At 34.5% G+C, this 15629-nt stretch overlaps 1 protein-coding gene across 2 annotated transcripts in view; it reads left to right on the top strand.

Moving 5' to 3' along the window:
* Positions 1 to 5942, top strand: part of MRPL39 (mitochondrial ribosomal protein L39) — a 39892-nt gene extending 33950 nt beyond the window's left edge. The window contains exons 9-10 of one of the 2 annotated variants that reach the window (XM_074213919.1): positions 1948 to 1995; positions 4095 to 5942. In XM_074213919.1, the coding sequence (XP_074070020.1) occupies positions 1948 to 1995; positions 4095 to 4142 (96 nt within the window). In that variant the 3' untranslated portion in view covers positions 4143 to 5942. The remainder of the gene's footprint in view (positions 1 to 1947; positions 1996 to 4094) is intronic. The other variant, XM_074213918.1, reaches the window with a different exon arrangement.
* Positions 5943 to 15629: the final 9687 nt, after the last annotated feature.

Here is a 15629-nt window from a genome sequence, read left to right as displayed (position 1 = left end):
GTCCTGACTTTGAAACCTGGCTATGCCACTTAATACCTAGAGTGACTTTGGATAAGAACTTTTTTGTTTACCAAAAGTTTTCTAAGGTCCTTTCTGGCCTCAAATTTATGATTCTATGACAGTGAATGCAGCTCTAGGATTATTTTCATCATTTTTATTTTACGTTTAACATTTATGTTATAAAAATTTTAGCAAATTATTAGTTTTATTTGAATAGAATACAAACTAAGAAAATTAGGTGCATAAACTGTTTTTTGAAAGATAAAAAGAACATGATAATTTTATAGCAAAAAAAGGAGAGACAAACTACCTATCATACTCTAATCTCATCCTCCCTTCTTCTGAATTCTTGTCTATAATGGAGTCTCTTCAACTTTTATATCTGTGTGTTGAAGCTCCTCCCTTCCTTCACAGCCCAATTTCATCTATAAGTTCTTTCATGACCTCTTTTCTCCTTCCCAGTGCCAGCTGAAAGGGATCTCTCTCTTATCTAACATGATAATATTTGTATAATTTATTATGTAGCTGTATCTAGTGAGGAAAATATGTAAAATGCTTAGTAAATATTTAAGCACTAAATAATGTTGTTTTTGCTTGTTTTTTTTAAAAATAATTTAACAAGTGGTCTTTGAGATTGCCGTGGTCCATAGCTAAAAAACTCAATCCTGTGGCTAATTTCTTGAACCTCTTCAGATACAGGCAGACTTCTTCAAATGTCGATCCATCACTGAATTCTTTCGTTTGGTATATCTTGTCAGAGTTTCTTTTCTATTGGCATAGGCAGAGGTTTTGAAGAGAGGATTACATTTCAGGCCTCAATGAGGAATCAGAGTTGGACTTCGATGGAGGATTGTTGTTACGATATAATTATTATAATTATATTAATATGATAATCATGTTTTCAGAGTTTAGAGCTAGAAGGACCTTAGAGGTCTTTGACTCTATCTCCCTCTTTTTTAGAAGAGGAAACTAAGACTTAGAGTAAATAATTTGCCTAGGTTCACAAAGTACAAGTGTATGAATACTAGTTTGAACTGGATTGCAAATTCAACTCTCTGCTGTGCCAAATTATCTTGACAATAGAGTCTGTTACTTCTCTCTATATCTCCATTGCCTCACTTAGGGTTTTTGTATTTGATAAGCACTTAATAAATAAATAAATAATTAAATTGAATTGTTTCCTCAGTAGAAAAATAGGAAGTGTTATGATGCTTCTTTAAGAGATCCCCAGGGGTGGTTAGGTGGCACAGTGGATAGAGCACCGACCCTGGAGTCAGGAGTACCTGAATTCAAATCGGACCTCAGACACTTGATAATTACCTAGCTGTGTGGCCTTGGGCAAACCACTTAATCCCATTACCTTGCAAAAAACCGAGAGAGCGAGAGAGAGAGAGAGAGAGAGAGAGAGAGAGAGAGAGAGAGAGAGAGAGAGAGAGATCGATCCCCAATAAACTTTTTAGAGGTAGAATCCCCATTAAACTTTTTAGAGGTAGGATATAAGGAAGGTGTAGGATATAAGGGAGGATATGGGAGGATATAAAAGAACAGTATATTAATTAATAGAACTTCATATAATGAATTTTAATTTTTCTTCATTGATTGTTTTTTCAAGACCCACTTTATTAGGCGGGCCCTTCAATTTTGTCTTTTAAAAAAGGTAGCAACAAGTAGTCAGTTAGGTGACTGAGGGACTTGACATCAGGAAGATCTGAGTTCTGGTCCTGACTCAGACACACATGAACTGCATGATCCTGAGCAGATCACTTAACTTCTCTGTGCCTCAGTTTCCTCATCTGTAAAACATGGGTAGTAAAGGTTACTATTGTAAAGATCATAGGAAAAACATGTAAAGCACATTGAAAACCTTAAAGTTCATTATAAATACTAGGTATTATTATCATCTTTGGTTTTTTTTATGATAATTCATTGAAGATTTTTCTTTTCTAGGTACATCATACTATATGGCACAAGCTATTGGAAAGGTCTCGGAAAATAGTAAGTAATAGTTTATGTTGCAATTGGCTAGATGTCTTCCAGGATGGAAATTGGTTAAAATTTTAAAGGCAAATTAGTGAGAATGCTCATTGTCCTGATACCAAAAATGTTGTACTTTATTGCATATTCAAGAGCTTTGTGGTAGAACAAACAAACTTCTTTTGGAAATTTTCTTTTGGTACTCTTTATTATTTCTTGGAAAATATAGAGAACTTAAGAAAATATTTCTGATCACAAGAGATAATTTTGGTTAAAATATTTCAGAATTTGTGATATGTTTGATAGTTTTCTTCATAAACTTAAGCAATTAATATTCAAGAAGTTACTGTTTTTTAGATATTTCCCAAACTTGGAAAATAAACTATTGAATATAGATTCTAAGAGATTTAATTTGGACTAATATCCATATGTTGCTTACAATCAGTAGTAAATTCATTAATAAGGGTGCATTCTAATGCCATCTGTAATCATTTGTCTAAATTGATCACAAACTTTTAACCACTTGTATTTTTCAAGTATGTATTAATTATACATTTTCTAGGACTAAGACATCAGATTTGCCCATTGTTTTCAGTTTTTCTATCATGGCAAATTTTTTTTAAAAAGTAAATAGTATTTTATTTTTTCCAATTGCATGTAAGGGTAATTTTCAACATTCTTTTTTTTTTTTAAATAAGATTTGAGTTCCAAAACTTTCCTCCCTCCCTCCCTTTCATTACCCTTTCCCCAAGATAGCAAACAATCTGATATCATATGTGGATATATATGTGTGTGTGTGTGTATGCGTATACTATATAACATGATGAATATAGAAACATATGTTATACACATATTATAATGTATATATAATGTATATTGCATATTTCCATGTTAGTCATGGTATAAAAGAAGAAACAAGGGGAGGGGAACAACGTCAAAACTTCTTAATGTGAGAAGACTGTGATCTCCATAGTTTGGCCTTATTGGGGTTTTTCAACTAGATTTTTCAAAATACCATTTTACTTTAAATCTCACATATCAGTACCACTTTGGTTCTCACCTTGGTTTTATTCATTCTGTTTCCTTGAATGCCCTCTCCTTTGCATATTCATTTAAATTTATTATACTTTAATTCAATAACTGTTTTAGAGAGTGTTTTTTATTTCTCTTATGTGGTTTATATTTGTTACATTGTAGATAAATACATAGTATTGTCATAGTAGATAAATGCAGTATATAAATAAATACTTAAGATTTTTGTTGTTTTTGTATGTGTCAACTCTTCATGTCTCTATTGAGATTTGTCTTTTTGGTAAAAATACTGGAGTGGTTTGCCATTTCCTTCTCCAACTCATTTTACAGATGAGAGAAACCGAGGCAAACAGGGTTAAGTGACTTGCCTAGAGTTACACTAGTGACTTACTGTAGTAAATGTCTGAGGCCATATTTGAACTCAGAAAAATATATTTTCCTGAGTTCAGATCTGGTACTCTATCTACTGCAATACCTAGATGTCTTAATACTTAATGATATTATTAAAAGGTATTCCCAATTTTGGAAAATTAGCCTAAGTTCATTGTTATTTACAACATTTATACTTATTTATATGTGATGCTATATTTTAACTGATAATTCTTTTCTTGCATCCATTAGGGAAAGGGAGGGAATTGATATTAAAGGTTGGATTGCTTGATGGTGTAAACAGATATCAATAATGCTTTTAGATGAAGAAAATAAGAGAAGGAACAAATATAAAGAATAATTCTGAGTATTCAAGATAGAGTTACAGGTAGAATGTTAAAAATAAGAGATAATGGTAGTGAATCCTAGTCTTCTATCTAGAGAATGAAGAGTAGAAATCAATGAATGATTATTTTAGTAACATTTTATTGATCTTAATCTCTTGATCAGTCATTGATTTCTTAAATATACTCAGTAAATAGCTAATTTACTAATCATCATCCTTATTTATGTCTGCAGATGTAACTAGTTGACTTGTTACTTATTTCAAGTGATTATAGTAAAATATATGTAATGAAATTTTGAGAATGATTTAGGTTATAAAGTGAACTTCTGTAATTACCTTAATTTTTTACAATAATTTCCTTAATATTTTACAGGTAACAGAAGATGAAAGTAAAGCAACAATGGAAAATGCTTCTGTTTGATCATTCCCGAATTTTAAAAATATGGACAATAAATTAAAATTTAAAATTTTTTTTTCATTGTTTGTATGTGCTTGCAAAGGTGAAAGGAGTTAAACTGAATTCTTCAGTTTAAAGAGAAAGAAACAGAAAGAATGCTGGAGCTGTTGTTAGGACCTGCTACTTATATAGCCTTGGCTAAATGACTTATCTGAAACTCAGTTTTCTCATTTGTATAGTTAATACATTGCACTTTACTCGGTGTTCTGAAACTGGGACCTATTAACTTGATTTTGAAAAAACTATTTTGATAACAGGCTTTCAATTTAATTGGTTTTTTTCATTGTAATTTCAAGTATAAACATTATGATTAAGGATACAGAGTCTTCTCAAACTGCCAGGGATGTTTGTGGTATAAAAAAATGGTTAAGAACCTCTGCATTAAATGCAAATAAATCTTTTATTCTGTTACTATAGGCTTTATGTTTTAACTGTCAAGAAAATAAATTAATATTCTGTCTTCCTTAATTGAGAAATATTTTATTAATTGCTTTGTTAAACACAAATATACAAATAGTAATCATGATATTATAAACAGCCTTTTATCAATAATCTATTTTAGTTAAATAAGTTGAACAGTTTCTACCTTCAACTGAGTTAAATAGGTTTCTGTTGTTATAAATATTGGTTAATTTTTTCTGCTACCTTGTATGTTTCTTTCCAGATTAGAATTTTTTCTTTGGGATTCTCTAGGTATACCATTGTCATCTGCAAAAAAGTGAGAGTTTTAGCTCTTCCTTCCCAATTCTAATTCCTTCATTTCTTTTTCTTCTCTTATTGCTGAAGCTAACATTTCTAATACATTATTGAATAGTAGTGGCGATAATGGGCATCCTTGTTTCACTTCACCTCTGATCTTATTGGGAATGCCTCTAGCCTATCCCTGTTGCATATAATGCTTGTTGATGGTTTCAGATAGATACTGCTTGTTATTTCTATGCTCTCTATTGTTTTTAGTAGGAATAGGTGCTGTATTTTGTCAAAAGCTTTTTCAGCACTTATTGATATAATCATTTGATTTTGATAGATTTGTTATTGATGTAATTAATTATACTAGCAGTTTTCCTAATATTGAACCAACCCTGCATTCCTTGGATAAATCCTACCTGGTCATAATGTATTATCCTAGTGATAACTTGTAATCGTTTTGCTAAGATTTTATTTAAGATTTTTGCATCTTTGTTCATCAGGGAGATAGGTCTATAATTTTCTTTCTCTGTTTTAACTCTTCTTGGTTTAGGTATCGGCACCATAATGGTGTCATAGAAATAGAGTTAGGCAGAGTTCCACCTTAATCTATTTTACCTAAGAGTTTATCTAGAATTGGAACCAATTGTTTCTTAAATGTTAGAATTCACTTGTGAATCCCTGTGGCCCTGGTGATTTTTTTCTTGGGGAGTTCAATAATGGCTTGTTGAATTTCCTTTTGTGAGATAGGGTTATTTAGGTATTTAATTTCCTCTTCATTTAACCTGGGCAACTTATATTTTTGTAAATATTCATCTATTTCACTTGGATTATCAAGTTTATTGGCATACTGTTGGGTAAAATAATCCTGAATTATTACTTTAATTTCCTCCTCATTGGTGGTGAGTTCACCTTTTTTCATTTATGATACTAGCAATTTGGTTTTCTTTTTTTTTTTGATCGAATTGACCAGAGGTTGATCATTTTTATTGTTTTTTTCATAAAACCAAGTTATTTATTAGTTCAATAGTTTTCTTGCTTTCAATTTTATTAATTTCTCCTTTAATTTTTAGAATTTCTATTGGTGTTTAACTGGGGGGCTTTAATTTGTTCTATCTCTAATTTTTTTAGTTGCATATTTAGTTCATTGATTTCCTCTTTCTCTAATTTATTCATGTAAACACTTAAAGATATAATCCTCTGACAGTTATCTTGAGTGTATGTCATAGTTTTGTAATATTGTTTCATTAATGACATTATCTAGGATAAAATAATTAATTCTTTGTATAATTTGGTGTTTGATCCACTCATTCTTTAAAATGAGATTATTTATTTTCCAATTAGTTTTGGGTCTATATCTCCCTGGCCCAATATTGCATGTGATTTTTATTGCATTATGATCTGAGAAAGATGTATTCACTATTTCTGCCTTTTTGCAGTTAATTATTAGATTTTTATGCTCTAGTACATAGTCAAGTTTTGTGTAAGTTGCATGTACCACAGGAACAAAAAAGTATAATCCTTTTATCCCCATTCAGTTACCTCCATAAATCTATATGTCTAGGTTTTCTAACAATCTATTTACCTCCTTAACTTCTTTCTTGTTTATTGTATGGTTAGATTTATCTAAATCTGAGAGTGGGAAGTTGACATCTTCTGCTAGTAGAGTTTTGTTGTCTATGTCTTCCTGTAATTCCTTCAACTTCTCTAAGAATACCATTGGGCACATACATATTTAGTACTGAAATTAATTTTCTGTGGTACTTTTTAGGAAGATAGAGTTTCCTTCCTTATCTCTTTTAATGCTATCTATTTTTGTAGCTGCTTTGTCTGAGATAAATATTGCTACCCCTGCTTTTTTTTTTCACTTCAACTGAAGCAAAATATATTTTGCTCCAACCTTTACCTTTACTATATGTACCTCTGCTTCAAATGAGTTTCTTGTAAGCAGCATATTATAGGATTCTGGTTTTTGAACTACTGCTATTTGCTTACGTTTTTAAGGGAGAGTTCATCCCATTCACATTCAAAGTTATAATTACTAACTGTTGCCTTCCATGCTATCTTTCCTTTGTATTTTTCCTCTTTTTTTCACTTTATCCATGTTCCCCAGTATTTTATTTCTGAATACAACCACCTTCAGTGTGTTTACCCTCCCATATCCAACCCCCTCCTCTTTCTTTCCCCTTTAACTTTGCCCCTTCTTCCTTCCCTTGCTTCTGTTAGTTTCCCTTTTCCTCCCCCTCCTCTTTTCTCCTTTTAATATTTGAAAGGTAAGATACATTTCTTAACTGAGTATATGTATGTTAACATTAAGCCAAATCTGATGAGAGTGAGATTTGCATGGTTTTCAGCTCCTCCCTTTCTTCCCCTCTATTGCAATAGGTCCTTTATACAAACTCTTAATGTAATGAGATTTACTCCATCCAATCACCTCCCTCCTCCTGTCTCCTTATGTCCCCCTTTTTAAGGAGGTATTGTTTTTAAATCATTCTATCTAAGTCAGAAAAGTCATGAATGTTTATCACTTCTGGCAAAGCAAAGTATGTTTTCCCTAATAGAGTTACAATTCTTGAGAGTTATGAGAATCTCCCAAGTGGGGATATAGCCAGTTTCATCTTATTGGATAGCAGTTTCATGGATCAGTCATAAGTATCCATCACTTCTGGTTATGTATATTCTCTCTAATAGAATTACAATTTTCATGAGTTATGAGAATCTTTCTCCCAGGTGGGAATGTAGCCAGTTTCATTTTATTGGATAGCAGGGTTTTTTTTTTGCTTTACCCTTTTTTTAACCTTTTCGTCTGTCTCCCGAGTCTCCTGTTTGATATCCAAAGTTTCTATTTAGCTCTCATCTTTTCATCAGGAAATGTTGGAAGTCTCCCATTTCACTAAATGTCCTTTTCCCCTGAAAGAGAAGGCTCAGTTTTTCTGGATAGTGAATTTTTGGCTGCATTCCAGGCTCCCTTGCTCTTCGGAATATCTCATTCCAGGTCCTTCAATCCCTTAATGTTGATGCGGCCAGGTCCTGTGTAATGCTTACTGTGACTCCTAGGTATTTCTGGCTACTTGCAGGATTTTCTCTTTTTTTTGATAGATCTGGACTTTAACCACAATATTCCTTGGTGTTTTCATTTTAGGATCCCTTTCTGGAGGGGATCGATGTATTCTTTCAATAGCTATTTTGCCGTCTGATTCCATGATATCAGGGTAGTTTTCCATCACTCAGTCCTGCAATATTAAATCCAAGCCTTTTTTTCTCTTCAATGTTTTCAGGAAGACCAATAATTCTTAGGTTATCTCTTCTTGATGTATTCTTGAGGTCAGTAGTTTTGCTGATGAGGTATTTCACATTTTCTTTTATTTTTTCAATCTTTTGGTTTTGTTTAACACTCTTGTTGTCTCATGAAGTCATTAATTTCCATAGATTCCATTCTTATTTTGAGAGATTTTTCTTTATTTACCTTTTGCAAGCCCTTTACCAGTTGATCAGTTCTATTTTTGAAGTTTTCCATTTGCCCAAGTGTAGTTTTGAGAGAATTATTTTCTTTTTGCATTTGCCCAGTTGAAGATCTGAGAGAATTATTCTCATTTTGTATTTATCCAATTGTGTTTTCCAAGGATTTATTTTCTTGCTGTGAGATGTTAATTTTCTCTTGCAAGGTGTTAATTTTCTCTTGAGTTTCTTTTCCCAATTTTTCCAATTGATTTTTAAACTCCTTCCTGATTTCATCAAGGAAGTCTTTCTGGACTGGAAACTAATTCATATTCTCCTTGGAAGTTCTAGATCTCTCTGGGTTAGGATGTTTTCTAAGTATTTCTCAATGGACCTCTCTTTCTGCTTACCTTTCTTCATTTTCCTAGGATCTTGTGTTGGAGGAGGGGCTGGCTCTCAGAGGTTTGCTTTTGAAAACCCTAGAGGCTTTGCTTGCTTAGTTTAGTAATTCTAAGTGAGCCGGCCAGTAGGGGGCACTTGAGGCTTTACTCACTTGGCTTAGTAACTCTAAGTGAACTGGCCAGTAGGGGTTACTGGTGCTTTTTCTGGAGTGTTTGAGGTCCTCTCCCTAGGCCTGGAGGGAGTGAGGGGGTGGCAGCAGGGTCTGAGTTGTCCTTGAGCAATGTGGACTGCCCTGCGGGAAGTAATTAATCTCCCTTTCAGCTAAGGGACCTCTGCTGCCCTTGCCTGAGCCTGAGGTGGTAGAGGGACAGTTACTGTTTGTTCTGAGAAGAGGGCTCCACTAAAAGTATGGCGCTCAGGCCCCAGCTCAGCGGGTTGATGTTCAGCCGAGCTCTGCAACTTTCTGTTCCTCTCCCCCAGCCAAAGATTCCGCAGTTAATGTTGGTCCTCAGAGTCGCCACTCGCCAAAACCTCTGTGGCTAAGACTGATCCTCTGGCTAAACACTGCTGATAAGTCTGCACTAGCTCTCTGCCCTCAGCTCCCGGTTCACCCATGATCCCTTGAGACAGACCTTGATAGGTGTTCTCCTAGCTTCTCTTTCTGGTTTTGTAGATCAAATTTCTGTTAAGAGGTTTGTTTCATATTATAGATAAGGGAAGATCAAAAGACCTTAGCACAATGCCTGGCTTCTCTGCCATCCTAGCTGGAAGTCTAGAATTTTTTCTTAAAGACATAGTCATTTTCATTAACTTTTTTTCAGTTTCATAGTTCATTATATTCTAATGCCAACACATAAGATCTAAGATACAAATTGGAGTTAACACTATTTGATTTTATTGATTTAAAAACATCAGTCACAATGCCATAAATAACTTAAAAAACTAAATGCAAGTTCATTTGTCACTATAATGTCTTCTGATCCATTTCTAGAAAATGATTCTCAAAGGAATTGAAATCTACTTTGATTTCTCCACTTTACAAAAAGGAAAGTTATACAATAAAATTACTTTTATTGTTTTTAATATATTTTTGTTAATGTTAGTCATAATGTGAAAAGTTCCTGGTTTAGTTGTATATCAAGTGATTTTTTTATTGAATTAAGAGCTTTTTCAGGAAAATGGAATAACAATTCTAACTTCATAATATAGTGATTTAATGGAAAGTTAAAATATACAGTATAAGTAACATTTTCATTTCATTTGGAAGTTCATCTTAAAGTTTTTTTACTTCATGGATGCATGTTTTTAATCAGTGTGTGTTTTCCCTTTACAAATGCAAATGATAAATCCTGAGAGTTGCTGTGGCCAAAAAAAAAGATTCATCAAGCTGGTGATGACCCATCCAAACTTAGCCAGGTTATTTCTTGAAGGAGGCAAATTTGTAGTCTGCTGCTGGTCAGCAGATAGTCTACATATAGTCTTCTTTTCTTTTTCTTTCTTTCTTTTTTTTTTCCAAGGCATTGGGGTTAAGTGGCTTGCCCAAGGCCACACAGCTAGCTAGGTAATTAATAAGTGTCTGAGGCTGGATTTGAACTCAGGTATTCCTGACTTCAGGGCTGGTGCTCTATCCACTGCACCCAGCTGCCCCCCCCATATAGTCTTAAATAAAACATTAAATTTAATCTTATATGAAATATAATTTTATGATATTTAATCTTATAAATTTGAAGGGAATTTTCTAACACTTTTTCTTTAATTTTAAAATAATTTTATTTTGAATTTTTTACAGTTTTCCCCCTAATCCTGCTTCCCTCCTCCCCCCTCCTCCCAAACGAAGTTTGTTAGTCTTTACATTGTTTCCCTGGTATACATTGATCTGAGTTGAATGTGATGAGAGAAATCATATCCTCAAGGAAGAAAAATTAAATATTGTGCCTGATTGTTGCACTAATGGAATGAGCAAGTCCATCTAGGTTGGTCATCACCCCCATGTTGCTGCTAGGGTGCACAATGTTCCTCTGGTACTGCTCATCTTGCTCAGCATCAGTCCATGCAAATCTTTCTGGGCTTCCCTGAATTCCCATCCTTCCTGGCTTCTAATAGAACAATAGTGTTCCATCATATATACCACATTTTGTTAAGCCATTCTCCAATTGAAGAACATTTACTTAATTTCAAATTCTTTGCCACCACAGAGCTGCTATGAATATTTTTGTGCAAGTGATATTTATACATTACTAAAATATTCTTGTTTAAGAATAAACGTAATACCCCCCTCCCCCAAAAATGTATACCCTCATGAGAAACAAAGAGAAAAAAATGTGTTTCAGTCTGTGTTCTGATACCATCAGCTGTGTCTCAGATGGATCACATTCTTTATGATAAGTCTGTCAAAAGTTATTTACATATTTTTCCACTGTTGTTGCTGATTGTAATTCCCTTCATCCATTCCTCCCCACTACCATATATTATATTTTCTCTCTCCTTTCACTCTGTCCCTCTTCTAAAATGTGCTATAGGGTAGGTAAGCGGTGCAGCAGACTGATCACCGGCCTTGGGACCAAGAGGCCCTGAGCCCACATAGTATTCCTGAGACCCAGCAACACCTGGCCCTGTGGTCCTGGACAGGCCACCCAATTCCAGCCCTTTGTAAGAAGTAAAAAAGAAAATGTGTTATATCTGACTATTCTTTCCTATGATCTCTCCTCTATTACCCACATCCCCCCCTTCCCCCTTTCCCCATCTCTCCTTTTTACTCTAGATGTCTATAGCCTATTGAGTGTGTATGCTATTTCTTCTCTGAGCCATTTCTGATGAGAGTGAAGGTTTCCTCATTCCCCCTCAGCTTCCCTTCCATCTCATTGCAAAAACTCATTGTAAAAATAAAAATCTTTTATACAAAATATCTTTTAGTTTTTGCAAGGCAATGGGGTTAAGGTAGTTGTCCAAGGCCACACAGCTAGGTAATTATTAAGTGTCTGAGGTCGGATTTGAACTCAGGTATTCCTGACTCCAGGGCTGGTGCTCTATCCACTGCGCCACCTAGCCGCCCCTATACAAAATATCTTAACCTATTCTACCTCTCCTTTTTCTTACTTCTCCATTTTTTACAATATATCATCAAATTCATCTCTCTCTTGTGCTTCATCTTTAAAAGCTTCTACCTGTTCTATTAAATGAGAAGGTTCATATGAGTATTATCAGTATCATTTTTCTATGCAGGAATACATGTAGTTCATCATCATTAAGTCCCTCATATTTTACCCTTCTCCATCCTCTATGCTTCACCTGAGTCCTGTAATTGGTCAAACTTTCTGTTCAGCTTGTTTCAACAGGAACATTTGAAATTCCCCTGGTTCTTTGAAAGTCCATCTTTTCCCCTGGAAGAGGATGTTCAGTTTTGCTGGGTGGTTGATTCTCAGTTGCATTCCAAGCTCTTTTGCCTTCCGGTATATTCTAAGCCCTATGCGCCCTTAATGTAGTTGCTAAGTCCTGTGTGATCCTGCAGCTCCACGATATTTGAATTGTGTCCTTGGTTGCTTGTAATATTTTCTCTTTGACTTGGTAGTTCTGTAACTTCACTATAATATTCGGGGGGGGGGGGGGGGCGTTTCTTTGGATCTCTTAATGGGGAAGATCAATAGATTCTCTCAATTTCTATTTTGACCTCTGCTTCTAGGATATCAGGGCAATTTTTCTATAGGAGTATTGTGTCTTGACTTCTCATAAAGTCATCAGCTTCCTTTAACTCCATTCTACATCTGAAGGATTTGTTTTCCTTGGAGAGCTTTCTTTTCCATCTGTCCAGTTCTGTTTTTTAAAGCATTCTTCTCAATAACTTTTTTGAACTGTTTTATCCATTTGACCTATGCTGGTTTTTAACATGTTATTTTCTTCAGCATTTTTCTGAATCTCCTTGACTGACTTGTTTTTCCTGCATCTCTCATTTCTTTTCCTAATTTTTCTTCTATCTCCCTTACTTGGTTTTCAAACTCTTTTTTGAGCTCTGTCATAGCCTGATCCCAACTTCTAGTTTTCTTGGAGTCTTCAGTTTCAGGAACTTTTACTTCCTCATCTTTAGATTGAGTATTTTTATTCTTCTTGGGATCATAGACAAAGTATTTCTCAATGGTGTTCCTCTTTTTTTCTGTTTACTCATTTCTCCAGCCTGTGCCTGGTTTTGGGGTGCTTCCTGAGCTTTTGAGCATTATTGGGACACCTTTGGAGGGTTTTTTGGGACACCCCACTGGGACCTTCTTTTCTCCAAGGTCTCATCATGTTCTTTTGCCTGTGCTTTGATATCAGCAATTAATTTTTTTTTTTAGGTTTTTTTGCAAGGCAATGGGGTTAAGTGGCTTGCCCAAGGCCACACAGCTAGGTAATTATTAAGTGTCTGAGGCTGGATTTGAACTCAGCTACTCCTAACTCCAGGGCTGGTGCTCTATTCACTGTGCCACCTAGCCACCCCAATTAACTTTTTAAAATGTTTGCCTTTTGTCTAAGAAACATCTAAATAAATTTACTTTTCGTGAGTTTTCTTATCTGTAATGAGTTAATGAGTTAGTCATGAGACAGTGATGAATAATGCACTGGAAGACACTAAACCCTGATTTTTGAGTATCAGTGAAACTGTGTGTGTGTGTGTGTGTGTGTGTGTGTGTGTGTGTGTGTGTGTTATAGGAGAGAGAGTGTGAGCACACAAACTAGCTATTAACATTATAAGAGGGAAAAAGTCTGAGAGATCATCTGTTACAACTCACGGTTGAAAAATTTATCTCTGTTAGAAAATCTCCAATTAGGGAAACCCCATTACCATTTGTGCTTATGTATTCTGCTTTTGAGTAGTTCTAATTCTTAGGAAGTTTTTCTTATATCAATTATAAATCTACCTTTGCAATTTAAACTTGTTGATCCAGGATTTGCCCTCTGGGAGTAAGGAGAATAAATTTAACCTCTATTCTGCATATTTACCCTTAAAGTAATTGAAGAAATCTATCATGAATTCATTAGGTCATCTGCAGGCTAATGAATATCTCTAGTTCCTTACAGCTTTGTTCCTAATTCTCTTACTGTCTGGATTCTCCCTCTCTTTGTCTATATATTTTAAAGAATATGGCATATTATTATTCCAGATATAGTCAAATCAGAGGACTTGTTTCTTTGTCCTTTTCATCTTTAGCTTTCACCATATAACACTGTTTGCTCCTATGGAATTTGCAGGTTTACTAGCCCCCCCCCATCTTATTCTGAAAAAAACAAACTGCCATGTAAGTTTGCAGTTGTGAACTAGTTCAGCTCATTTTTCCCCTTATTATTTTTCACTTTACTTATAATAAATTGATTTGTCATTATTGACTATCAAAATCTTTTTGAATCTGAACTCTGTCATCCAAACTTTGTGTAGTCCTCACATTTGACACAAACATCTATTGCTTCATCCAAATTGCTGTTAAATATGTTGAATAACAGAGAAAAGGACAGGACCATGGAGTTCATCCTTAGAAGGCTATCTCCAAGTTAGCATTAATATGATTATTCTTTGTTTTTAGTCATTTTATCAGTTACAGTTTTACTTAACTACCATCTTCTGGATCACTAGGCTTAGTCACCCAGGCTACATTTACTCAGCTCCATACTATGCTGATAGCATTTCTTTGATCTGTAATTTCATTATACTTAGTGGGGGGGGGGGTGATTCTGGACAAGTCACTTAACTCTCAGTTCCTCATCTGTAAAATTGAATTGGAGAAGAAAATGGCAAACCACTCCTGATTCTTTGCCAAGAAATCCCCAAATGTGGTCACAAAGATCAGATACAACTAAAATGACTGAATAATAAAAAAAATTGAAATTTAACATTTTTCTCAATTAGGAAAAAGGCATTGTTCTGAAGGGGATCCATAAGTTTCATCAGACTATTAAAGGGGTTTTTGACAAAAAGTAGTTAAAACTCTCTTAGGTTTTTTTTTTTTTTTTTTGCAAAGCAATGGAGTTAAGTGGCTTGCCCAAGGCCACACAGTTAGATAATTATTAAGTAAGTGTCTGAGGCCGGATCAGGTACTCCTGTCTCTAGGGCTGGTGTTCTATCCCCCTACACCACCTAGCTGCCCAAAACTCTCTTATTTAGAAGAGAATGCTGTTGTGTGGATAATGATCTTGGTTAGACCCAGTTTCAGGTTTAACTTCTACTTTTTTAATGGCCTAGAGAACTGTTTTACAAAATTGTGTTAGTTTGGGGGTTGGAAAAGGAAGTGAGATTGTTAGAAACCTTAAAAGTCATGCCCTATGTAGGCATCAATCATCATATCCTTAAAAAAAAACCCTTAATAGATCTTAATTATCTTCTTATAAGTAGACTTGCCTAGGCTTAGTTACTCCTGCCCTTGGTGAAAAAATTCTTGAGAAGATTGTTTAAAATAGATGTTTCCACTACTTCTCTCAATTTCTTAACCCTTGCAATCTGACTTCTAAACAGTATTCCAGCAAAACTTCTCTCTCCAAAGTTAATAATGAATTTAATTTTCAAATCAGATGACCTTTTTTAAGGCATTTTTTTTAATCTTTCTGCAGTTTTAGAGTGATGTCTTTTCTCCTTGTTTGTTTCTTTTTTTTCCTCTAGATTTTCTGAAAACCATTCTTTTCTGATTCTTTCTACAAGACTTAGTCTCATTCTACTTTATTGGATCCTTATCAGGTTATAGTCTTCCAACTGTATGTATCTCATAGGCCTCTTTTTACTATAATAGATGATCTCATCGTTACCTGTGGATTTAATTATCTCACCTTCTACAAGAAGCCTTTCTCACTCCCTCTTAATTTTTAATGCCTTTCCTCCATTGATTTTTTCCTATTTATTCAGTATATAACATTATGGTATGTATTAGATTATGAGCTCCTTGAGGGCAGTGACTGACCTTTTTCTTT

Source organism: Macrotis lagotis, chromosome 1, assembly GCF_037893015.1.
Source record: "Macrotis lagotis isolate mMagLag1 chromosome 1, bilby.v1.9.chrom.fasta, whole genome shotgun sequence".
Lineage (NCBI taxonomy): Eukaryota > Metazoa > Chordata > Mammalia > Peramelemorphia > Peramelidae > Macrotis > Macrotis lagotis.
The sequence above is the reverse complement of the archived record's forward strand: the minus strand, read 5'-3'. Positions and strand labels throughout refer to the sequence as shown.